The sequence below is a fragment of the Leucopleurus acutus genome, assembly GCF_964270905.1.
Source record: "Leucopleurus acutus genome assembly, chromosome: 3".
In the NCBI taxonomy this organism is placed as follows: domain Eukaryota; kingdom Metazoa; phylum Chordata; class Mammalia; order Artiodactyla; family Delphinidae; genus Leucopleurus; species Leucopleurus acutus.
In genome coordinates, this window is record NC_139145.1 from 49,747,386 (window position 1) to 49,772,696 (window position 25,311).

The 25,311-nt window shown below is 53.0% G+C and overlaps 1 protein-coding gene across 1 annotated transcript in view; it reads right to left on the bottom strand.

Annotated features, from left to right (window-relative positions):
• TCOF1 (treacle ribosome biogenesis factor 1) overlaps positions 1 to 25,311 on the bottom strand; it is a 39,155-nt gene that overhangs the window by 13,486 nt on the left and 358 nt on the right. The window contains exons 2-17 of the mRNA XM_082836283.1: positions 23,080 to 23,135; positions 20,092 to 20,243; positions 17,954 to 18,027; positions 16,803 to 16,989; positions 16,168 to 16,241; positions 14,098 to 14,325; positions 13,043 to 13,225; positions 12,592 to 12,819; positions 12,210 to 12,416; positions 11,865 to 12,047; positions 11,477 to 11,731; positions 11,194 to 11,391; positions 5,669 to 5,806; positions 5,282 to 5,467; positions 4,948 to 5,154; positions 1,567 to 1,674 (exon numbers count right to left, since the gene is read on the bottom strand). Coding sequence (XP_082692409.1) covers positions 1,567 to 1,674; positions 4,948 to 5,154; positions 5,282 to 5,467; positions 5,669 to 5,806; positions 11,194 to 11,391; positions 11,477 to 11,731; positions 11,865 to 12,047; positions 12,210 to 12,416; positions 12,592 to 12,819; positions 13,043 to 13,225; positions 14,098 to 14,325; positions 16,168 to 16,241; positions 16,803 to 16,989; positions 17,954 to 18,027; positions 20,092 to 20,243; positions 23,080 to 23,135 — 2,664 coding nt within the window. The remainder of the gene's footprint in view (positions 1 to 1,566; positions 1,675 to 4,947; positions 5,155 to 5,281; positions 5,468 to 5,668; positions 5,807 to 11,193; positions 11,392 to 11,476; positions 11,732 to 11,864; positions 12,048 to 12,209; positions 12,417 to 12,591; positions 12,820 to 13,042; positions 13,226 to 14,097; positions 14,326 to 16,167; positions 16,242 to 16,802; positions 16,990 to 17,953; positions 18,028 to 20,091; positions 20,244 to 23,079; positions 23,136 to 25,311) is intronic.

Sequence of the window (25,311 nt, forward strand, 5' to 3'; positions counted from 1 at the left end):
AAAAGGAGGCAGCCCCCAAAAGGCTCCAGAGAGCCAGAGGGCAGTGTCCAAGCCCTGCTTCCTTCCTGCCACGGAGAGGGGAGTGTCGGGGTAGTGCCAGAGAGCGGACAGCCTGGGTTCAAACACCAGGTCTGTCCCCTTGTTACAGCCCTGTGACACCAGAGCAGCTCACCCAACTTCTCTGGGCCTCATTCCTTCCTCCTCAAAATGGGAATAAAAGAAGCACCTAGGGCTTCCCTGGTGGCGCAGTGGTTGAGAGTCCACCTGCCGATGCAGGGGACACGCCCCGGTCCGGGAAGATCCCACATGCCGCGGAGCGGCTGGGCCCGTGAGCCATGGCCGCTGAGCCTGGGCGTCCAGAGCCTGTGCTCCACAACAGGAGAGGCCACAATAGTGAGAGGCCCGCGTACCGCAAAAAAAAAAACCCCCCAAAAAACCAACAAGAAGCACCTATCCTCATAGGTCTGTTGTGGGGATTAAACAGAATAATGAAAGTATGGGGCCTAGCACAGTCCTTGGCGCTCAGGAAGTGACCAATGGTAGATGGAGTTGCTCATGGTTATTTTTCTAATCTAGGCTATTAAGGAGAGAAAGGCAGTGAGCACCCCAGCACTGGGGGTGTGCAAATGGCATCTGACTCTACCGATGGACTGATTAGCACGTGGTATATCTAAGGGGAGCTGGTTGTTTTTTCGGCTGCACTGCGTGGCATGCGGAATTTCCCCGACCAGGGATGGAACCTGTGCCCCTTGCATAAGGAGACCCACTGGTCTGGGGGTTGCGGGCTCCAGCATCTCCGAAGGCCCTGGCAGAAGCTTCTAGGAACTTGGGGCTAGAGGAGGACAAAGGGCAGTGCCAGCTGCAGGCGAGGCCTGGGGTTCACACAGAAGCTCAGACACTTGCCAGGTGAAAGTGGGCCTCTGGAGTTGGGCAGACAAGGTGGGCTTGGTCCCGCCCTCAGGGGTAGAGTCAGGGGAGGACGGCCGGCAGCGTGTGAGGATGGGCCGCAGGTGCGTGAGTGCGGTCTGGGACCAGGCCTGTGGGATTCTGACAGGCCCTGCAGAGAAGGCTCCCAGTTCCCAACAGGAAGCAGGGGTATCAGCGTCTGCCCCTTCCTTGGCTCCTTATGGTCACAGGAGTCTGGGGAAATCACTTCAAGTTGTTGGGCCTTGACTCCTGATGCACCACCACGTGCCCTCCTGCACTCACAGGCCCTCCCTGTCGGGCGGCACGCTGTGTACCTGTGCCAGCATGCAGAGCGGGCAAGCAGGACTGCCACCCTGCTTGTTCACAGCTGAAACAGCTGAGCCTCAGCATGGTTAAGGCAAGCCCGGGCCTTGGAGCTGGTGGGCGGGGCAGCCGGCTCTGACCCTACACCGTCTGGCTCTGCTGCCTTGGCTCTGCTGCCTGCCTCCCAGGGTTATTGTGAGGATGAACGTGTTAAAACAGAGGAAAGAGCTCAGGAAACTGGGAAGTGCTATTTAAGTGGGACAGATCTGCCCCCATGCCCGGGCCCACCTACCCAGCTCTGAGCCCGAGGGTCCTCAGATACAATGCCTGGCCTACCTGTCTCGCTGGCAGCTCATCACTGCTGGTTGAGGACCCCTCTGCCTTCTTCTCCGGGGGTGCTGGGGCCAGGGTCTTGCTTCTGGCAGTTTTGGAGTTACCCTCCTTCTGACGGGACAAGCATATGGTGGGTGAGGGGGCATTTGTTAGCCGACGGGAAGCACAACTGAGAGGCCGGGGTGGGGAAACCACGGCCAGAGAGCAACGACCCTCAGTCTCCGGGGGAGATAGCATGACCCCCCTATATACACACGGGGGGCACAGCTGCTGGCCCGGCATGCCTCCCAGCCACTGGGAACACAGGTCTCCACTCTGTCTATCCTTCCTCCAGAGCTGACTCCGAACGTGACAGGGATGTGTGAGTCACACACCACTAAAACCTGAGGGCTGGCGTGCTGTTGGCCGGGCTTCTGAATGAGAGGTGATAGTGGCCCGGGACAAAGTGGCAGGGGTGGGGCCAGGGGCCCCAGCACAGCTCACACCTGGCTGTCACAGCCCCAGCTACAAGCAGGAGTTGGCTGAGGGTGCTCCGAGCAGCTGTGATCCCTCCTGCCCCCCTCCTGCCGGGCCAGGCGTAGACGGGGGGGGGGGGGGGGTGGTGGTGGTGGTGGTGGTGGTGGTGGTGAGGCGGGCTGGCTGGGAAGAGCCGTCAGGAGCCAGAGGATGACTCGGAGAGCAGTGATTAATCAGCAAGGCACTGCTGGTGACCAGCTCAGGGGAGCCCAGGCAGGTGCAGAGGGCAGCTCTGGGCCTCCCTACTGGTGCGAAGGCCCCACTTTCACCACTCAGAAAAGCAGGACCCATGTTGCCTGAGCCTCCAATTTCTTAAGAAAAGCTGGAAGATCTTGAGTTGTGTATTTCCCAATTTTTAAAATGAATCAACTACAATGCACACTGCAACAGCCACACCCCCATGGCTTCCTTGCTCACAGAACCCTGACTCTGTTCTGGGGGTCCCCACCACAGGCTTTGGAGAGGGTGGCTCCTTCTCCTAGCCAATCACAGGAACTGCAGGCCTCTCATCAGTGAGTGACTTTTTTGGGGGGTGGCAGGGGGCGGGCAGAGCACATGCCTTAGATCTGGTCAAGGAGACAAGGGGAGGGGAAGTCAACTGGGGGATTTCCTAGCTCTTTAGGAGATGCTGCAGCCCTGCTGTGACAATGAGGCACACGAGGCATAGAGACGGAAGAAATCTGAGTCACTGATGATGCTGAGCTGAAGGAATCACCTTTACAGACATCTTATCCTGAAACATTGTGCACTGAGATAACCAATCCCCTTAGCATCTAAGCGCTTGTGAAGTAGCTCTGTTTTCTCCTGCAGATTAGGATGTCCTGACTGATACAATAACCTGTTTCTAACTTTACAGGGACTTCCCTGGTGGCACAGTGGTTGGGAATCTGCCTGTCAATGCAGGGGACACGGGTTCGAGCCCTCGTCCAAGAGGATCCGACATGCCGTGGAGCAGCTAGGCCTGTGCGCCACAACTACAGAGGCTGTGCTCTGGAGCCCACAAGCCACAACTGCTGAGGCCCGCGCACCTAGAGCCTGTGCTCCGCGATGGGAGAGGCCACCACAATAAGGAGCCCGCACACCGTGGCGAGGAGTGGCCCCCGCTCGCTGCAACTAGAGAGAGCCCAAGCATAGCAACGAAGACCCAATGCAGCCCCCCCCCCAAAAAAAAAATTAAAAAACAAACAAAAGAAACTTTACAAAAAGCACCACAGTCCAAAATGTGGCTGGGACCCTTGTGTCTTAGTCTGGCATTTAGGTCCCTATAAATGTTACCGGTAACAAGCAACTAGAAGTGACTATTGCCTACAGGACAGCTGGCCTTTGCTGAACCCACCTGACTTTACATCCCCCCTCCCTTTCCACACTCCCCTCCCTAACCTGGAGGGTCTGTCTCTACTTTTGTGTCTAGGGAACCCCAGGTCTTCCTCCAAGCTCAGCTCAATCATCTCGTTTGGCCTCTCAGACACTTGTTTTCCCAGCACCATCAGAGCACAACCAGAATATTCTCCAATAATCCGGTCACCTTGTCTTGCCCTACAGACTATATGCTCCTTGAGGGCAGGGCCAACAACTTTCATCCTTTTGTCCCTATCAATAAGACAGTGTGTTCAGTAGTGGTCTGATGCACTGAAGGCAGAGAGGTTAGTGCTAGGAGCACTTACACTTCTTGGTGCTTGTTTACTCATGAAGAAAACAGAAATCTATGAGGGGCTGGAGCTCAGCGTGGAACAGGGATTTCCAGCTTCCCTTAAGAAATGGAGGATCAAGGGACTCCCCTCGTGGCGCAGTGGTTAAGAATCCACCTGACAATGCAGGGGACACGGGTTCGAGCCCTGGTCTGGGAAGATCCCACATGCCGCGGAGCAACTAAGCCCGTGAGCCACAACTACTGAAGCCTGCGTGCCTAGAGCTCGTGCTCCGCAACAAGAGAACCCACCACAATGAGAAGCCCGCGCACCCCAACGAAGAGTAGCCCCCACTCTCCGCAACTAGAGAGAGTCCGCGTGCGCCCGGCAATGAAGACCCAATGCAGCCAAAAATAAATGAATAAATAAATAAATTAATTAAAAAAAAAAAAGAAATGGAAGATCTGGCCTTACAAAGGGTCCATCTCCACCAGGTCATAACTGGCTGGAGCTGACAGGGACTGCTTTTCTAGATGAGACAAGGGCTCTCCAGTTTGTCCTAGTTGCCACCACTCCCTACTGTCTCTCCTGACACCAAGGCTCCATGTCAGTTGCCATCTATCACCCCTACCAGGCCTGAGCCCGTTGTTTCCATCACATGTCTGAGTCCTGGAGTTTGTCACCCTGAACTTCTTCTGTGCAAGCAGAGAGAGGGAAAATGGTGAAGATAAAAGTCAGTTGCTCATTCCTTCCCTCTCCCCACTCCCCAGGCTTCATGTTAAGCTAGAAGAGCTCTCCTTGAGAGATACACATGCCTACAGGAGGCCCCAGGCCCAGGTGAGGGATGTGACTTCCTCCAGCTTCCCAGGGCCTCATGGTACCTGCATCACAGTCCAAGCCTCCTCATGGCCCTGTGACATCTTTGGGGGCTTGGCAGGAGTTGCTGGCCTAGCCTTCCATGGGGCTGGTGTGCCCACTCGTGCTGTGGAGACCTTGGTAGATATGGGAGTGCACAGGACACCTTTCATCAGGGAGGCCTTGGTTAGGGGGTTTTTACAGTAGGTTTCACCTAAGGAGACATGGGGTACAGTAGCTGGGGGAAAGGATCCTGGGGTCAGAGCCTTAATCTGGTCTTAATTCCTTCTTCACCTGGCCCTGAACCCAAGTTCTGATGCAGGAGTAGGTGGCAGTCAGTGGCTCAGAGGCCTGGCACTGTAGCTGCTTCCTCGTGAGGCCTCACCTGGGCTGGGGGCACAGCTGCTGGCGTCTCCCCGTCACTGTCTGACTCCTCCTCGCTGCTGCTCTCCGAGTCCTCTTTCCGATTCCCGGCCTGGGCGGCTGGGGCTCCTGCCTTCCCAGGGGGTGCTGGGGCAGCCCCTTTCCTGGGGGACCCCTTGGCGGAGGCTGAGGCAGTTCTGACATGGGGGGTCTTCCCTGAGGGCTTCGCCTGGAGTGAGAGAAGCGGAGTCAGGGAAGGGCGACGGGAGATGGATGGGGCATGTGTAGCTGTGCTGTGGGCAGCTCCTGGCACAGAGGGGAAGCACAGGGCTGCTCTCTGCCCACCCGGGCCTCACCTGAGCGGGTGCCTCTCCCTCACTGTCCGACTCCTCCTCACTGCTCTCCGAGTCCTCCTGTGGGCCCCCGACCGGCCCCAGCTGGGCCTGGGCTGCTGCAGCCAGTGCCTTCCCCATAGCCGGCACAGACACCTGGCCCCTGCCCGAGACGGCACTGCTCTGGGGGGCTCTTGCTGGTGGCTTTACCTGAATCATGAGGAGGGAACAGTATTAGGGAAGGAAGAGGAAAGCACAGTTGCCCTTAAGTGAAGCCCCACCCAGGGCATGGCTGTGGGGAGATCACTCCCGCTTGTGCAGAACCCTTGTCCAGGCTGGGGCCACTGCTTGGCCTCCTCTACATCCCACCCTGGCACCTCTTTTGGCGCTGGGGACCCCAGTTTGGCTTGCCTTGGCTGGGGACCCCAGTTTGGCTTGAGCAGCTGCAGAAACCCCTTTTCCAGGAGCTGATGCTGCCCCTTTGGCTGAAGCCACTCTGGTGGCAGCTGGGTTGGCTTTGGTCTGAGTGGTTTTCACTGAGGTCTTCACCTGGAAGGAGAAAAGGGAATTACGGAAAGGAGGTGAGATGCAATAGAGCAGGTAGCCAAGAATGCCGATTCTGGAGTCAGATGCCTGAGTCTGGGTTCTGGCTCCTCCGGTAATAGCTGTGTGAACCTGGGCAAATCATTTGACCTCACTGGGCCTCAGTTTCCTCCTCTATAAAATGGGAATAAATGAGGCCTACCCATAGGGACGGTGAGGATTAAATGGGAGATTCCCAGTGTTTAACACAGTGCCTGGCACACAATAAGCACTCAAACTTATTACTGTGAGAACTTTTCTTACTGTTAGCTAAGTATAAGACTACCCAGAGCAAAGGTTTTTTTCCAGGCTCCCTTTTAGCTAGGTGGCCATGTGATTAACTTCTGGCTAATGGATGTAAGTCAAGCATACATTTGACTTTCTTACACACGTAGGAAATGTGTCTCCTTCCTCTCTGCTGCCTGGAATGCTGAGGTGATAGCTGGAGCTCAAGCAGCCATCTTAGTCTATGAGATGGGAGCCAAGTACTCGGGACGGCAGAACAAAAAGGAAAACGACTGTTGTTTGAGGTTTTCTTCAGCTTATCCTAAACTAAACTGATAGTCAAGGAATCCCCTAAAAGCCTGTCAGAGTCTATAGACAGAACTATAGACAGAAGGGCAACGAAAAGCAAAATCCTTGATAAGAGTGTGAAAGCAAGCCTTGCTGATGTGAGCTCGGATGAGGCATCTGGCGCCATCTCAAGGCCCCTGCCTCCTTCAGAGATGTCATTTGAACAGTGATATGCCCTACAACCCAGCTTCCCTCATTCACATGGGACCAAGTGACAGTGTCAGTCATGAATTGAAGAAAGAAAACTCTCTAAAGCACGGACTATGTATGACTAAGGGTAAGGTGGTTATTAGCAGCACAGAACCCAAGTCATCCACAGGAGAGTAATGTTTTTTACATAGACTTACAAAAACAAAGTAAAAGATACCAAGTCTAAGTTGACCTAACAAGTCTTAAAAGTTTAAAAGGACTGAAATCATACAAAATATATTCTCCAGCCACACAGGATTAAATCAGAAATCAACAACAAAAAGAAATCTGTACAATTCCATATATTTAGAAGTTAAGCCACTTCTTAATAATACATTCAAAGAATAAAAATTTAAAAGTACAACATTTTGGGCTTCCCTGGTGGCGCAGTGGTTGAGAGTCCGCCTGCCGATGCAGGGGACACGGGTTCGTGCCACGGTCCGGGAGGATCCCACATGCCGCGGAGCGGCTGGGCCCGTGAGCCATGGCCGCTGAGCCTGCACGTCCGGAGCCTGTGCTCCGCAACGGGAGAGGCCACAACAGTGAGAGGCCCGCATACCGCAAAAAAAAAAACATTTCAAAATTCATGAGACAAAGTTAATGCAGTCCTCAGACAGAAATTTATAGCTTTATATGTTTACATTAGAAAGAAAGAGCTACAATCTAAGATTCCAGGGACTTCCCTGGTGATGCAGTGGTTAAGAATCCACCTGCCAATGCAGGGGACATGGGTTCGAGCCCTGGTCTGAGAAGATCCCACATGCCTCAGAGCAACGAAGACCATGCGCCACAACTACTGAGCCTGCACTCTAGAGCCCACGAGCCACAACTACTGAGCCTGTGTGCCACAACTACTGAAGCCCGCGTGCCTAGAGCCCATGCTTCACAACAAGAGAAGCCACCGCAATGAGAAGCCAACACAGCACAACAAAGAGTAGCCCTTGCTCACCGCAACTAGAGAAAATCCGTACCCAGCAATGAAAACCCAACGCAGCCAAAATAAATTTAAAAAAGAAAAGAAAAGAAAAAAAATCTAAGATTCCACCTTAAGAGGCTAGAAAAAGAAGAGCAAATCAAACTCAAAGTAAGGAAAGAAATAATAAAGATCACAGTGGAAATTAATGAAACAGAAAACAGGAAAATGATACAGAAAAATCAATGAAGCCAAAAGTTGTTTCTTTGAAAAGAAAGAAATTGATAAGTCTTTAGCTAAACTTACCAAGAACAGGACAGAAGACACAAATTACCAAAAATTAGGAAAGAAAGCAAGACATCACTACAGACCCTATAGATATTAAAAGGATTATAGGGGAATATTATGAACAAATTTAAGTTAACCAATTAGACAACTGAGATGAAAACAGAAAAGTTTCTAGAAAGGCACAAATTATTAACTGTGCACAGAACTGTTAACAGGTACAAAATAGAAACTGATTCAAGAATAATAAAATCTGAATATACCAATAACAATTAGAGAAATTGACTTAGTAACTAAAAATCACCCCCCCCACAAAAAGCCCAGGCCCAGTTGGCTTGATTGATGAATTCTATTAAGAAAGAAATAATACCAATCCAACACAAACTCTCATAAAACAGAGCAGAAAATACTACCCAACTAATTTTATGAGGCAGTATCACCCAATACCAAAGCCAGGCAAAGATATCACATGGTATCTACAGACCAATATTCTTTATGAACACAGACACAAAAATCCTTAACAAGTGATTTGCAAACCAAATCCAGCAACAAATAAAAAGGAATATACACTATGACCAAGATGGATTTATCCCAAGAATGAAACATTGATTTAATACCCGAAAATCAACTAATGTAACACATATTAACCTAACAAAGGGGGAAAAATCACTTCAATAGAGAAAAAGCATTTGATAAAAACCTAACTCCAATTCATGATAAGAACTCTCAACAAATTAGAAATAGAAGGAAACTTCCTCAACTGGATCAAGGGCATCTATGAAAAACCTACAGCTAACATCACACTTAAAGAGTGAAAGACAATGCTTTACCAGTAAGATTAAAAACAAGGCAAGGATATCTGCTCTCCTCACTACTATTCAACATCTTACTGGAGGTTCTAGCCAGTGCAATAAGGCAAGAAAGAGAAAAGCCATCTGGATTAGAAAGAAAAAAGTAAAACTGCCCTTAATTTGCAGACATGATCCATATACAGAAAATCCTAAGGAATCTACAAAAGCCACTAGAACTGGTAAGTATGTGTAACAATGTCACAGGACATGAGATCAACATACATCACAAGGTCAGGCCCAGAAGGCACCATACCACTTATCTGGCCATTCATCAAACACTGACTGAACATCTCTCTTGCCTTTCTCACACAAGGGCTGTCTTTCTATGATATTTAAGTCACGAATCATCTCTTTCCTGAGTCTCTGGCACATTTGGTTTTCCAGAACGGACTGTCTGACTTTGTTAATTTTTTTTTTAATTAATTTTTTTTTTTTTTTTTTGGCTGCATTGGGTTTTCGTTGCTGCGTGTGGGCTTTCTCTAGTTGCAGCGAGCAGGGGTTACTCTTTGTTGCGGTGCACGGGCTTCTCACTGCGGTGGCTTCTCTTGTTCTGGAGCACGGGCTCTAGGTGCACAGGCTTCAGTAGCTGTGGCACACAGGCTCAGTAGTTGTGGCTCGCAGGCTCTAGAGCGCAAGCTCAGGAGTTGTAGCGCACGGGCTTAGTTGCTCTGTGGCATGTGGGATCTTCCCGGACCAGGGCTCGAACCTGTGTCCCCTACGTTAGCAGGCAGTTTCTTAACCACTGCGCCACCAGGGAAGTCCTGTTAATTTGTTTTGAACCTCAATTCCCTCAATGGATGGTTTACTTTGAGCTGGCTGGGTGTTTCTGAGCAGATCAGAGATTGTGACTCATTTCTGACCCCAGCAATGCTAAGCAGAATAGAACAGCATTTTGCGGGTGAGGCCATACAAGTATTATTTCAATCCTCATAATAACCCCACAACAGAGACAGTTATTATCCTCATCCTTCAGATGAAGGCGAGGAAAAGAAGGTGGTCAACAAGACTCCTATCAGCCCTGCTTGTTTTAGCAGAAGCTCTTCAGACCTCTTGAAGCTAGGAAAGGCAGTAGCTACTGACAGAGCATCAGGCTATAAAGGCTACGCCCCTATAGAGAGGGACTGGCTGCTCAATTTTACCTGACAGAAAATAAGGCCCCAAAGTATGACCGTTGCTGTGGCTGGAAAAGTTTTGGCCAAGATATAGCAGAAGGAAGTGGGAAAGGCAAAGGCTTTGGAGGCAGGCGCTGGTGGGGCTGGAGCAAGTCACCAAACAACTCCTCTAAGTTCCAATTTCCTCTTCTAGAAACCAAAGTAAATGAACACCGTCTCACGGTACAGGTGGGAGGCTCAAATGGGAAGACAGATATTAAGTGATCGGCACACTGAAACTTTTAAGGCATTGGTCTGGAATATGTCTGTAGCTTGGAAAAACAGGATAGGAGACTACTGACCTGAGACTCTGGGAAGGCCAAGAATAGTTTAAAATCTCAGTAAAGGAATGATAGGACCTTGGGTCCTACAAGATAATAGTGAGATCAGGACCAAAAAAAAAAAAAACAATAAAAATGTGTGCTTTGGTACAAGGAAACAAGAAATGACTAATTTGAGTGGTTAGTGAAAAAAAGAGTGACAATTAAAAATGATAAATGGTGGGTGGGTGAATATAGGGAGTGAGATATCTTCACTTCTCTCCACTCTCCCAGGCTGGAAGGCACCTCTTGATTCTGCTCCCTCAGGGAGACGGAGGAGAACTTGCTGTGTGCAGGCCCTTTGCCGGGTGTGGCAGCTGAGATCTCATCAAATTCTCAACTCTGCGCAGGTTGATTTCCAATTTACAGAAGAATAAACAGAGGCCCTAATGGATTACTTCATTTGCTAGGACGTGGAGCTAGGACTTGAACCCAGGCAGCCTGGCTCCAAACCTCCCACCATTCGCCATTCACATGGTCTCCCCTAGTGATCCCACCAGAATGTTCTGCTTGGGGAAACTCACAAAGCCAGGCACTCTCCCACCCCCTGGCTTTTGCGCAGGCTGGTTTCTCTGCCCGGAACACTCCACATCACCTGGCCAACTCTTTCAGCCCACAGTTTAGATGCCACTTCTTCAAGAGGTCTTCCTCTACCCAAAAACCTCTAGACACCATCACATGCCACGCCCTGCTAGCCTAGGCACACATCCTCCATCTCAACCCTACTATCATACCACACTGAAATAATCTGTACATGTCCACGCCCCCCATCTAGGCTGGCAACTCCAAGGGCCAGGGCCAAAGGAGCCCCAGATAAGTTGGCACCTGGCAGATGGGGTACTTAACAGAGCTTGTGTAAAAAGAAATCTCAGTGGGAGCTCAAAAGGTGATGAAGGAGACCCTGGAGCTCGACCCTGGAGCTCTGATGGGCGGAGGAGATGAGTGGAAGGCGTGGAATGAGGCTGAGCTGAGGCTGCTGCATACCTGGGGCAAGAGCAGCCTAGGTAAGTGCATCCCCAGCCCCATCCCAGGACGGTGTGGGTGGGGCAGGCTGGCTCCTCCCAGGTCTCACCTGTGCTGCAGCTGAGGCCGCCTCCTCATTGTCCGACTCCTCCTCACTGCTCTCTGAGTCTTCCTGCACCTCAGCTTTGACCTGGGCCACGGCAGGCCCTGCCTTCCCAGGGAGCCCTGGAGTGGTCCGTTGCCCTGAGGGCCCCTTGGTGGGCGCTGAGGCAGCTTTCACAGGGAGGCTTTTCCCTACAGACTTCACCTGGAATGACATGGAAAAAAGGCATGTCACAGGAGCCAAAGGACCATATGGGGGCTAGCCCTGACCCAGCCAAACTTCGCCTCACCTGTCCCACAGATGTGGCAGGAGCCGTCTCCTCCTCGCTCTCCGGCTCCTCGCTGCTTGAAGAGTCCTCCTCTGGCCTCTGGGTGCCCCTGACCACGGCTGGGGATGATGTGCATGCTGGCGAAGTCACCGTTCCTGCTTTCCAGGGGGCTGGTGCGCTTACTTGCACTGGTGGGACCTTGGCAGATGCGGGTGTAATGGGGGTGCCCTTCCTTGGGGAGACCTTGGTCTGAGAAGTTTTCACAGCTGATTTTGCCTGCAGGGACACAGAAGTCAGAAGCTACAGAAGGATCTTGGACTCAGAGCCCCCATCCGCTCAGGGCTGGAGCCCCACTGCCATCCTCCCCCACAGCTCCCTGTGGAGCTGCTCCCCCGGCGGGGGCAGCTACCTGGGCTGGAGTCTTGGCTGTAGGGGCCTCGTCCTCACTGTCTGACTCCTCCTCACTGCTCTCCGAGTCTTCCTTGGACCTTTGGGTCTTGACCTGGGTGGCTGCAGGCCCGGCCTTCTGAGGGGGGCCCTGGGTGGGACCTGAGGCAGGTCTGACCTGCAGGACTTTCCCCGAGGACTTTGCCTGCAGCAAGACACACAGGCTCAGGGGAGAGCACCCAAAGTGTGGCTTTGTGCAGAGACGCAGAGACAAAGAGACAGAGAGGGTCAACAGGCATGGTGAGCGGAGGGGGATGGGGCTTCCGGCACTGAGCCGGAGAGAAGAGCCTGACAGCAGGGGCCTCACCTGGATCAAGGCTGCTGTTCTCAGCGCCTCCCCCTCGCTGTCCGACTCCTCCTCGCTGCAGCTCTCCGAGTCCTCCTCCCACTTTGCCACCTGGGCGGCTACAGCCCTTGCCTTCTGAGGGAGCGCTGGGACAGCGCTCTTCGCTGAGGGCCCCGTGCTTGCGGCTGAGGCAGCTCTGACCTGGGAGTTTTTCCCCAAGGGCTTTGCCTGGGAGTGACAAAGGACAGGGTCAGGATAGGGGGCTTGGGAGGAATGTGTGTGAGGTAAGACAGGAGGTGCGCAGGGCGGATGGAGGGCAGCAGTTCCGGGTGCAGAGCAGGAGAGGCCCACAGGGTCTCTCAGGCGACGCACAGGGCCGGGCCGGGCATCCTTCCAGCCTCACCTGAGCCAGGCTCGTGGTGTGGGGCACGGCTGTAGACGCCTCCCCCTCGCTGTCTGACTCCTCGCTGCTGCTCTCTGAGTCCTCCTCCTGCCTCCTGGTCTGGGCCTGGATGGCTGCAGGCCCTGCCTTGCCACGGGGTGCTGGAGGGGCCCCTTTCCCAGGGGAAAGCATCTGGGCAGGTGCTGCTGCGGTGGCTCTGACCTGGGGGAGCTTCCCTGAGGGCTTTGCCTGGAGCGAGAGAAACAGTATCAGGGGAGGGAGACTAGACGGTGGGCGTGAGGAAACACAGGAGAGCGGACAGGGTTAAGGACACCGCAGACACCACACCACATGGTGAGAAGGCGCAGGGCTCTGAGCATGGCTGGGGTGCATGTGGAGCGAGAGAACAAGCCCTCTGAAGGCCTCCTGGGATGGGGCGCTGGCTGTGGGACTCTCCCTCCCCAGGCCTCACCTGCAGCAGGGTCTGGGCAGCTGGCGTCTCCTCCTCGCTGTCTGACTCCTCGCTGCTGCTCTCCGAGTCCTCCTCTGGCCTCCCTGCCTTCCCAGGGGGTGCTGGGGAGGCCCCTTTCCCAGGGGTCCCCTTGGCAGGACCCGAGGCAGCTCTGACCTGGACAGTTTTCTGGGAGGCCTTCACCTAGTAAAAGAGAAAGTGCAGTTTGCTCCCCTCCTTCTGAAAACCCCCTTGTGACACCTTAAGAATAAGGCTCGAAGCCTTAGTGAGGCTCGCAAGACACCCTGCTTCTCTCTGGACTCCCCACCTTGACTGGTGCTCCAGCCGGTATGGCCGGCCAGCCAGTATGGCCATACCTCCTCATTCCCGGGGCCTTCACAACCCCTGCCCATTTCACCTGACCACTACTGCCTCATCCCCTGGGTCCCAGTTCCTTATAGCAGTTCTCCATGATGGCCCTGCCCCAGGGTGGGCAGGCTCGGGGCTCCCAGGGGCCTTTTACCACCTGTCTCACCCCTATTCCTCCCTGTTCTCTGATTCCAACAGCTTCCCAGCCTCTCTGGCTTTCCCTTAGGACATGCCCAGCTGCAGCTCTGGCTACCCAAGCGAGGAGAAGGGGGTCCCAGCAGATGGAATGGAAGCGGATTCCTGTTTGCTAACAAGCCATGGTTTGGCCTGAGAAGCCAGAGGACCAGGTAATTAAAACTTCTCAAGTCCCTTCACAGCAGGACTAGCTGGGACAAGGACAGCAGCCCATTTACTAGACAGGGAAACTGAGGTGAAGGGAGTGGTTATTGACTGGGTGGGGTGCAGCACCTGCCCTTTGGGAAGCAGCCACTCCAGGCCACTGCTTGGACAGGAAAGGTCATTTCCAGAAGCGGGTGGAGCAAAACCAGGTGCCCTTGCCCTTCAACTCCCATAGCCCCGCCTCCCTCTCCCCAAACTCCAAGGCGAGTCTCCTCTGGCAGGGAAGGTGCTCATTACACAGTTTCTCCACCAGTCTCGGGGCCAGGGAACCAGGGAACCCTGAGCAGCAGGCCTCCCTTGGGCCTCACCTGGCTGGGTGTCCCCGCAGGGGCCCCCTCCTCACTCTCGGACTCCTCGCTGCTCTCTGAGACCTCTTCTGGCTTCTTGGCCCTGCTGGCTGGGGTCATGGCACCCCCTCTGACTTGGGGTGTCACACATCCCGCCTTCCCTGGGGTCGGGGCTGCCCTTCTCCTTGGAGACTCCTTGGCCGCAGCTGCCGAGGCTTTGACCTGTGGTGGTTTTACTGCAGGTTTCACCTGGAACAAGGCGATGGAATCAGAGAATAATCCTCTCCACCCCTGAGGAGTATAAGATGCTTCATAGTTTGTAAAGCTCTTTCCTAATGTCATCTGGTTCTCAAACAACTCCCTAAGACAGGTACTATCTTTACACCTATTTTCCAGTAAAGGGCAAAAGGCTCAGAGAGGTTAAACCACTCAACACCAGTACTAAGGGGCAGAGCTGTGACTTGAACCCATGTCTATATGGCTCTAGGGGCAGAGCTCTCAACCACGATGCTCCTCTCCCACCTGGCACACAGGGCCCAGCAGAGGGGCAGCCACTCTCAACCAGGACAGCTCATGACTGTCCCTCCAGCTACAGTATCTTGTCATGGTGGCCACCCCAAGGGCCAGGAGGCTAGGCTCTGAACCCCAGTCTTGGCACTGGCTTGCTTGGATTCCTGGGGCACATTCCTTCCCTCTCTGGGCTCTGGCCCACTGAAGCTATGTGTTTGGCTGCTGGTTTCCCAGGGCCAGGAGTGTCGCTCGTTCCCTTGGCAGGGCCTGGGGGATGGGAGCCCAGGGCGTCCTTACGGCTGGCTATAACGAGGGCCCAACGGTGGGACAGAATGTGGGGAGCAGCCCACAGCTAGGCCCGGGGTAGCTGGGAGCAAGGTCTCTACCTTCGTGGGTGACTGGCTAAGGCAGGAAGGCAAGGTAGGAAGCACCGTGGGGGCCAGGGCAATCCATCCCTGAATGCTACTTTTCTCCCTCTGCAACACCTTTCCCCGGGTGTCCTGGCGCCAGGCACCAGCGTCTCCTGCCAGCACTACTCCAACAGCCCTCAACCACGTCATTACATCTATTCAGCACTGTCCTCCGATCCAGGCCACAAGCAGCCATCTTTCCGAACCGTAAGTCAGGCCACCTTGCCGCTGGGCCTGTAGCCCTGCAGTGGCTTCTCCCAGCCTCCAGAATAAAACCCAAATTCCTCTCAGCAGTCCTCGTGGTCAGGCATGGATCTGGCCCCCGCCTACTTCTGACCTCACCTTGTATCACTTTATGCCTCATTCATGAAATCGCAGATCACCGTGGCTTAAAAGCACCAAACTCATTTTGTGTCTGCCTCTGCCCCTGCTGTCCCTCTGTCTGCATCACATTCCTGTTACTGTGCCTCAGAGCTCTCCACACCACATTTCCCTTTCATAATAACCATCACCACGGCAGTTAAGTTTCTGAGGGACCCCTCCACTTCCCCACAGCAGCAGGAACCCCACCCGTCCTGCTTACCACTGTTTCCCCAAGGCCTGGCGCTTGGAAGGTGCACAATAAGGAATAACCAGCGGGGACTCCTCCCAGGTCATGGTTCACAAAATAGACACGGCCACTGACTAAAAGACCTGCCTACCCCTGGCCAGTGCTGAGGCCTGGCATTCACCAGCAGGCCCAGAGCCTCCGCAGCAGCCTCACCCATACCCCAATGCCCTGGACAGCCATGCTCCTGCCCCGGGGCCTTTGCCCCAGGGCCTTTGCTCGTGCAGTTCTTCCCGCTCGAATACCCCTCCCCCTACCTCCCTCCTGGGTGAAGCCTCCTGTGCGTCAAGGCCGCAGTCCAGTGCCGCCTATCCCAGGAAGGCTTCCCCCCACCTCACAGGCAGGATGGCGTCTCTTCCCCCCAGCCCCACACCTTCGCCTGCCTAGAGTGCAGGGAGCAGTGCCTGGCTCCCCGCCTCCGCAGGCCTCAGCCTTCCCAGCTCCCAGTCACCCTGACACCCTTGCTGAACTGATCTGGTGCCCCTGGTAGGTGAGGCCCCAGCCAGGCCCCCAGGAGGGTTAGAGGTTTGCAGAGGGCAGCTCCTGAGGATGGGCGGCAATTACCTCCACGTCCGTCTCATCGCTCGAGCCGGAGGTGTCTTCGCTGGAGCTGGCGGCCTGGCTGGCGGCCGCCATTCCTGAGGAATAAACAAGGAGGGACTGAGGGCCTTTCCAGACCCGCCCACCCCTCGCCGGCACCCTCCACGCCAACTACTCAGGGCCAGGTGCGAGCGCTCCCGCCGCAGCTCCTGCGCGGCTCTGAGGCCCCGGTAAGGCCTGTGATGTTAGGTCCCAGCACACGAGCGCCAGAAGCTGAAGGCTCAGATGATCTCCTTCCACCAGCACACAGCAGCAGGCAGGGCAGACGCCTATTTTACATGGGAGATGGAGGCAAGCCCAGGCCTCTTAGCGTAGCCTCTGAGCCTCTGCAGCAGGCCCTGCACCCACCTGAGAGCAATAAGCCAGAAAGGGCTCCAAGCCCACCCCGGCTGCTCACACTCCCTCGCAAGGCCTGAGGTGTCCCTGCAGCTGACTCTTCCTCACCCGGGGAGGGGAAAATGGCCTGAGGTGGCGGTCCTCGCTGTCACAGAGACAACCTCCTGAATTCCAGAGGGTCCCAGGGCCTGACAAAGCAGCGCCCAGGTCTGCTTCCTCAGCCCGCACTCGGGGGGCCTGGTCCTAGGGGCAGGGCCGCTCACCAGGCTTGACAGTGGTTCTGAGGGCCGAGACACTGCCCTCCTCCTCAGTTTCTGAGACCAGGATGGTATTTGCAGAGGGCCCTGCCGCCTTCTGGGGTGACTTCCTGGTGAGGAGGTGGGCCACTGCCTTCCCGGAGGCAGGGTGTGCCGTGGAGTTCACTGTCTTGCTGGCTTTCTTGGTCTTTGCCTACACAGAACAGGAGTGACAGACAGTGGGTATGGCCTGGCAAATGAGAGCACAGACCACATCTGAGCCCAGCTCCACCACTTCCTAGCCCTGTGAGCTTGGGCACACTACCTCCCTAAGCCTCAGTGTCTTCATCTGCAAAGTGGGGCTAAAAATGGTACCTCCCCTCACAGAGGTGTGGAGAGAACCGAATTACAGTTCTTGGGACACAGCAGTTTTGCTCAGTGGTAAGGAGCATTTTGTTGTGGACATTACCATGGCCTCATAATTCTTTCTACATATTTTTTGCTAATGCTACAGGCAATATCAGGGACATAATCCTTTACGTGCCTGTGACACTGCTTTGTGGATGACCAAAAAAGGATATTCTACTTTCCAAGTAGTTTCCAGCCTAGAAAGTGATTCTTGAGGGAGTTCCCTGGTGGTCCTGTGGTTAGGACTCCACACTTCCACTGCAGGGGGCACAGGTTCTACCCCTGGTCGGGGGACTAAGAGCCCACAAGCCCCCCGGCACGGCCAAAAACAACCAAAAAAAAAAAAACACCCCAAAATAAAATGCTTCTCAAGCTTTCAGAGCCACCAGTGTCTTATCTGCTCTGGTGTCTCCACTGCCTTGTGCAGTGCCTGGAACATAACTGTATTGGTAACGATTTGCCGAGTGAACAGGTGAATGCAGGGCTGGAGGAGGAAAGGAACTGTCTCTTCCAGGTGTGTAATGTGCCCAGTGGCCCATGGCGGTAGGTATTATCCCCATCTTACAGAAAAAAAAAACTGAGGCCGACAGAGGTGAAGGGACAGACCACAATCACACTGCGACTGAGGCTGAGATCTGAATCCAAGATCTGAATCCAATCCAAGGGTTGGGCAATTACCCACAACCCTATCCTTCTCTGACACAGGGGACTGTGTCCTACAGGGCACTTCAACTCCCACGGGCGACAGCTTGGAAGGTGGTCTCACTCACCTTGGCTTTTTCTTTCACACTTGAAGGCAAAACCATCCCCGTGGCTGAGGAGTTGGTAGATGCTAGTGCCGGGACTGCAAGACACAAACACTGGTTGGGTGAGCCAGATGAGCATGTTCTCATGGGTGAGTGGCAAACAGGCTCAGCTCACCTAATAATTCGACTGGTATGGCTGCCTGGGGCTGGCATGAGATCTGAGGCCGAGCCTGGACTGGGAAAGAGCTCGATGGTGCATCAGCCACATCCCCCAGGAGCAAGAGAGGAGAGTGACGACATGAAAGGCATGTGTCTGCATCCCCGATGGGGTCCCAATTCCCTGGTGGCACGAGATGCTGAAGCCCCCAGAGGAAAAGGGATTGGCTCCTAGTCCGGCCGCATACTACCCCGGAGGTCCCGCACAACTCCAGGGGTGCCATTCCCACAGGCTACCTGCCACACTGCAGCCCTAACATCACTCAGTGAGACAGGAGCAGGTCAGGCAGCCCCAGGTCCACAGAGAAAGCTGCTCGAATTAAGCGGTTTCTCAGTGGAGAAGTAGCTGAACCATGAGACCGGGACCCTGTTAGACGTCGAGATTTCCAGATTCTTGTTGCTTTTACACCGGGGTATCGTCTCCTTAGAGCTCAGATTAGGGAAAGATTTCTAATGTATGCTGTGAAATAAACAGGATGTTGTTGAGATGAATGATATGATCTAATTCTTTTCCTGACATTTAATTCCATCTCTCTCTATTTTTAATCACGGAAAATGTTAAGCCCGTTCCTACGTAGAGAGAAAGTGTATAAAACCACCCTGCCCCAACCGTTATCAACTTGTGGCCAATCTTATTTCAACTGTCCCCCCATTCGCCCTTCCCTGCTGAGTATTATTCTGAAGAAAACATCAGACATCATACCATGTTGCCCACAGATATTTCAGCATGTTTCTCTCAATGAGGACTCTTAAAAAGTATAATTATAATTCCATTATTAGAGCTTAAAAAATTTATTAATATCGAGTAGCCCGTCAGTAGGAAATTTTACAATTTTTGTTTTAAATAGTGTGTAGGTATGGACGTAGGCAAGTATGGATGTCTATCTGTATGATTTCAGATACAAAGGAGAGCACTGTAAGGCTCCCCTCCAGGAGATACATTTAGGGAGTGGAAGGGGAGCAGGCGAGGGGAACAGGAAACCTCCCACTTTTCTTCTGTATGCTTTTGTACAGTTCACAGTGAACTTGCTTTGCATTATAATTTTAAAAGATTAAGCAAGGTATAAAATGCATATTCAGTATGATCTCAAGTATTTGAAAAAACATGTTCAGGAAAAATAAATGGAAGAATAATTTGCCAAATTATATGTGGCAAGAATATGGGTAATTTTTCCCTACCTTTCTGAAAAGTAATTTTCACATATTCTATAATTAATACTCCATAACAAAGCCTGTATTTCTTTTACAATCAGAAAACATATTTAAAAATTAAGAAATTATCTTCTATGTAAGTAAAAACCAATAATGCAAAGAAGAACGATAATTCCTCTGTGGAGCTATGACCACTGTTGGTTAAAGTACAAACTGCCCTGAGAACATGGGGAGAAGGGGCTGTGAAGGCCTCCCCGGGTCACCCCTGCCAACACCCTGAAACCAGAGTGCCCGGGACGGCCTGCCAGTGCTAACCTGCACACTTCCAAAATAACAGGAAGATCGGCAACTCCTGAAGCAGCCCGTAAGCACACAGAAGAGGTGCCCGCCAGCTGCCCTCTCTGAAATCTCTCCAGCAGTTCTTCTGAAAATGTGGGCTTCTATCTTTACCAGAATCACCTGGAGGGCTTGTAAAAATGCAGCTCCTGGGCCCCACTGGAGGGGATGACTCCACGTACCCCAAATTAGACTGTAAGGGCCCATCCATGTTTTTGTTCACCATTGGATTCCTAGCCCCTGGGACACGATGTCTGGCCCAGAGGAAGGGCTCAAATCAAGACTGAAATAGGTATGTGGGACCCTTCCAACCTTCCCTCTAAAAGGGCCGGTCCTCTGAGGGCTCACTGAAGGAGAAGCTGGAGGTGGACCCTCCCCTGGAACAATCCAATATACAACAGCCTGTTCCCGCAAGGTGCAGGGCGCTGAGCTGAGCCCCTGGCACACAGCGCTCTTACTGGCTTTGGTGGTTCCTGCTTCTGCCTCCTGCGCCACCTCCTCCTCCTCTTCTGAGCTCTCGGAGCTGGTAATGGGGTCTGACACGCGGGTCTTCTTGGCCTGCAGGGCTGCATCTTCCTCTGCCTTCCGCTTCTGGCCAATCTCCGAGGTTCTGCAGGACAAGGGTGACTGGCTAGTTCAACCGGGTGACAAGAACAACCCCAGGAGAGTTGAAAAGGAAGACCTCCCCACATCCTCCCTGCCCCCAAAGGAAACGTGCATGAAGAGAGTTTAAACAGTGATGAAACACAGTGTTAGATACAATTCTGTGTTCTGCATTTTCACTCATTTCATCGTATTTTTACAATTGTCTATGAGTCTTCAAATATTCAGGAAGGGTGGACAATATTATATAACAGCTGCTAAGAGTCACTGAGCGCTAAGTGCCGGCACTACAGACACTTCACAGCACCATCCAGGCTCCTCCTTCCTCCAGAACTTGTGGCACCTGCAGTGCCCTCTTCCTGGAAGAGTCTGCCCAGGTCGGTCCCTATTGTCCTTCAGGCCTCAACTCGAATACAGCCTCCTCAGAGAGGCCCTCCCTGATCACCCCCCCTCCCCTAAGACATTCTCTGCCCTGCCATCCTGTTTCATTTTCTTCAGAGCACGTTCCTCTCTCCTGTTATTTTACCTACTTCCTGCTTGAAGCCCCCACTGCACAGCCAGGCCCCTGGAGAGGAGGGCTGGCAGGAACCTTTTCCAGCTCCCTCAGTACCTTGAGCACATAGCATGAGTCTCACGGGCAAGTGAGTTGCCCAGAGTCAAAGAGTAAGTCTCAGGCACTGGGGAGGATAAGCACCCAGCTGGCTGAGTTGCTGGAACTTTCGAGCATCATCTCCCCTGACCCCAGCCTCCTGCCCCGAGGGAGTCACTGTCTGTGCCCCATGTTCTCCAGATGGGACGGATGCTGCTCGGCCAGTTTGGGATGTGCTGCTTGGGTCCCTTGTTCCCAGGGAATCTTCTGCAAAAACAGGTTTCATTTACTACATGTATCAGTTCACTCTGCCTCTCTCCTCCCAACAGAATGTAAGTTTCACAAGGGCAGGGATTTTTCTCTGGGTTGTTCCCAGCCATATCAAGAACAGTTCTGGCTCACAGTAAGTGCTCGATAAATACGGAGGTGAGTGGGGGTGGGAGGGGGATGCCTCCAATGGCTAGGTTTAGCACTTTACCATTATTATCTTCATTTTATGGATGGAGACAGACTTGGGGAGGCCAAGTTTGTCCAAGGTCATACGGCTAGTTGCTGGGTTTGAACCACTAGGTTAGGCTGTGAGGTCCTCATCCCAGTCAGTACTCCTCACCCACAGAAGGGGCTGGTGGCGGGGAAGGGCGTGCACTGCGGCTCACTGAAGGAGTTCTCTGGGGAAGGAAGTGCTGTGCAAACACACAGACACCTAGGCAAGTGCGAAAGGAAGTGGGGGTGTGCCCTGTGCTCACCTCAGCAGCAGAGGAGAGCCAAGAACTGAGGGTTGATGGGGCTCTCAAAGACCTTAGCTCTCTACTGGAAGCTCGGATCCCTTCCACACCATGCCTGCCTTTGTTTACACACCTCTGATGACAAGGAACTCACAACTCCACTGTAGCCTACCTCATTTCTGGAGAGCTCTGATGACCCACTGCTTTTATTCAGAAGCTGAAACCTGTCTTCCTAAAGCAGGTACATGTGGGTCCCACTTCAGCCTCTCGGGCCCCAGGGAACACCCCACTCCCTTTGTCTTCAAAGATGTGCATACAGAGGTCCCTTGCCTGCCCCTCTGACATCTCTTTCCCATCCCAGACGGTTCAGTATTCACTATCATTCCTCATGGGACATGACTGCAGGTCCTTCACTCCCGTAGCTGGCTGTGGTCAGGCCAGTTCATGGAGAGAACGATTATCCCTCCTTCATTTTCAAACCATTCCTCTGCTGATACGTCCTTAGATTATTCCCCTCCTTGTTTCCCAGGTTTTACAGGCATTTCACATTCAACATGTCTTTGAAATCTTTCCCTCCAAATTGGGTTCCTTCCATTCAGGTGTACAAGTCAGACACCTGGGAGTGGACTAGACTGCCTCTCCAAGCCATCCGCAGACCCTCATCTCATCCTCTCACATTCCTGGACTCTACTGTCTCCCTCCCATGTTATTACTGCCTCAAGCTCCGTCAGCTCTTGCCTGGATAATGATATCCACGGCCTCGACTGGTCGTGCCACGCTGCAGTGATCTCACCACTCTCTGCTTCACCCTTCCATGGCTCCCACGGCTCTTGGGGCAAAGACACAACTGCTCCCCATGGATGATCAGGCCTTGCATGGAGTGGGCCCTGCCTACGGTCCAGCCTCGTCTGCACTGTGCCCGCAGCTACAGGCCTCAGACCAGTAGTTCCCTCTGCCAGGTACGCTCTACTGGCCCCTCCACACCTATTGCCTCGTTCACTCCCCTACTACCTGCAGCTCTCAAATCAAAGGTCACTTCGGGGAAGCCTCCCCTAAACCCCCAAATGAGGCTAGGCTAACCTGTTTAGGTAGTTTTGGCACTGGGCACCTCTTTGCATAACCCTTACTACCACTATAATTTTACACTCATTTGTTTTTTCTGAGGTGTGCTTACCTCCCTGGACTCCAATGTCAGCTCCAGGAAAGAAGGAACCATGTATGTCTCACTCATGACAATACCTTTGTACTCAGAACAAAGCCTGGCATTCAGTAGTTACTCAATAAATGTTTACTGATTGAATGAATAATAAAAGCTGCTGAGAAGCTTTTGTCCTTAAGAGGCACTGATCACAGCTCAGTGTCCTCTCCATTACCAGACCCCCGTATCTGTGACCTGGCTTCCTGGAGGTGATAACAGTATCTACGGTGGGCTATGGGGACAGATCTTAGACCAGGTTAGTAACCTAGCTGATCCCAAGCTGAGGGCTTGCAGTGTCCCTGCTGTACTCTCTCAGTCCCATTAGACTTACTGTTGCCAGTGTGTGTAGATGTCCAGAAGGGTTACAGGCTGAGTCAGGAAACTTTTCTGCAGAGAAGTAAAGAGAAAGCAGCAATCAATCCCCCAAGCACAGTAAGGGTCCTCCTTGGGCCCCACTCTCTCAATGTCATCATCTACAGAGAGGTGGTTGAGAAGGGGGTCTTTCTGCTCTGGGAAGTATGTCTGCTTGACCCTTCCAGTACCACCCAAACCTTCCAGAGACAAGCAGGGCAAGTATTTCCAGCTAAAACCTTTTAAGACAACATGTTGGTGAGGAGTACCTTTGAAGATTAGAGTTGGAATGTTCCAGGCTAGCATTTATCCAGCCCCCAGCCTCCCTGGCACTCTCCAGGCTTAGATGCCACGAGACAGGGCTTTTTCTACCCCTGACCTTTCAGAAGGCTTTCAAAAGCCAGGCTGGTCAATCTCCCCAGGACAGTACGAACCACAGCCCAGACACCGCGCTGTCAGCTCACCCGCTGGGAAGAGACTGGAACCAAATGGTGCCAGTCCTTTGGTAGAAGCAGAGGCCTTTGGAGCCAAGATCAGAAGCCTATTCTCTCTGCAAATATCAAGAACCTGGGGTGTCAAGTGCCCCAAGGAGGTTGAGTGAGTAATGTGGGGCGAGGGCAGTGCCGGGGATTTAGGCAGAGTGGTCAAGAGGGTGCACCTGGACTCAGGCAGAGCGCCTGTGTTAACTGGATGGGCTACTCTCTTCACCTCTTCAAACTTCTGGTTCTTTCTTTCTAACATGGGGATAACAGCAGTACCCACCTAAGATGTTGCTGTCAGGCCTGATGGAGACCATCTAGCCCAGCACAGGAGCCAGTAACATTGAGACTGTAACTGACAGTAATTGAAAGTGTCAGTTTCACTCTCCTCTGCCCCTGGCACACTGGCCTCCTCACTGTCCCTCAAATCTGTCAGGGCACCCCGCCCGCATGGGGGCTTGCAATTCTTTCTGTCTGGAATGCTCTCTCCTGCCAACTCTACGGCTCACTCCCTCACTTCCTTCAGGTCCTTGCCCGAATGTCACCTTCTCATTGGGGTTTCCTGACCACCCTATATAGATAATTTAACTCTGACATTCTTTATCCCCCCACACCTGCCTTATTTTTATAGCTGGCACCTACCATCACCCCACACACTGTATCATTAACTTTAAAAAAAAAAAAAAATCAGGCATCTTTCGGCTCCTGCTGGAACGTGTGCTCCATGAGGGCAGGATGCTTTTGCTTAGGTAAATGCCCCAAAGCAGATGGGTATTCTCCTCCCCCCCCGTAGCTGTTAAGTCATGTTAACTGGAGTAAGAAGGGCTACCGAGGTCCAAAGAAAACTGGAAAAAGCACAGGTAATGTCGTAAGGCCCATCAGCCTTTAGTTTCTCCAGGAGGTCCTGAGAGCAAGCATCATGACCACAGCCTCCACCACAGCCAAGGGGTACTGATTAACCAAGTCAGTAGCCACCATACCAGCTTAAAACTTCCCCGTGGCTTACCACTGCTCTTCAGATGAAGACCAAAGTAAGCCAACTCCCTGCCTCTGTCTCCCCGGGGACCTCTATCACCCTTGTACTCCACACTTCAGTCAACTTTCTGGGGCAGCACATATGCAACCATTTGCACCTCTGCTTGGAATATCCACCTCCCTTCTCTCAGATCTCAAAGCAACATCCACTTCCTCAGGAAAGCAACCCTGGATATCCCTGACGAGGGCAAGCTGCCATTCTTGTCTTAGCACCCTATGCCTCTCGTTCTTGGCACTTAAGACAGTGTTAAGTGTACGGGTGCTTTTATGGTTCTTTGATTTATGTCTATCTCCGCTACCAAATTCAGACTGTAAACTCTAAACAGTGAATTGAGGGACCGTGCTCACTATTCTGTCACCAGCACTCTGACCGCCAGATTAACAGCTGCTCAAAGAACGGATGAAGTGAAATGACTGCACCACGAGTTCGAATCCCAAAGCTGTCCGACTCAGTACAGAAGGGCTGCTAAGGGCTTGAGCTCCAGCTCAATTAAGGGGCTTCAGACCCCCTCTCTCGGCGCTCTTTCGCCCCACCAGAGCTGGTCGCAATCCACCTCTCAGACTCGCAGCAACCTTCTCGCCCCAAGGAGCCGCGCCGAGCCACGTGGCCCGACACTTCGGAAACTTTAAACTGCCGCTCCCAGGAAGGGCGTGGAGGTAAGGGGCGCGGGAATTATAAAGCCCTGAGAGTCATATCT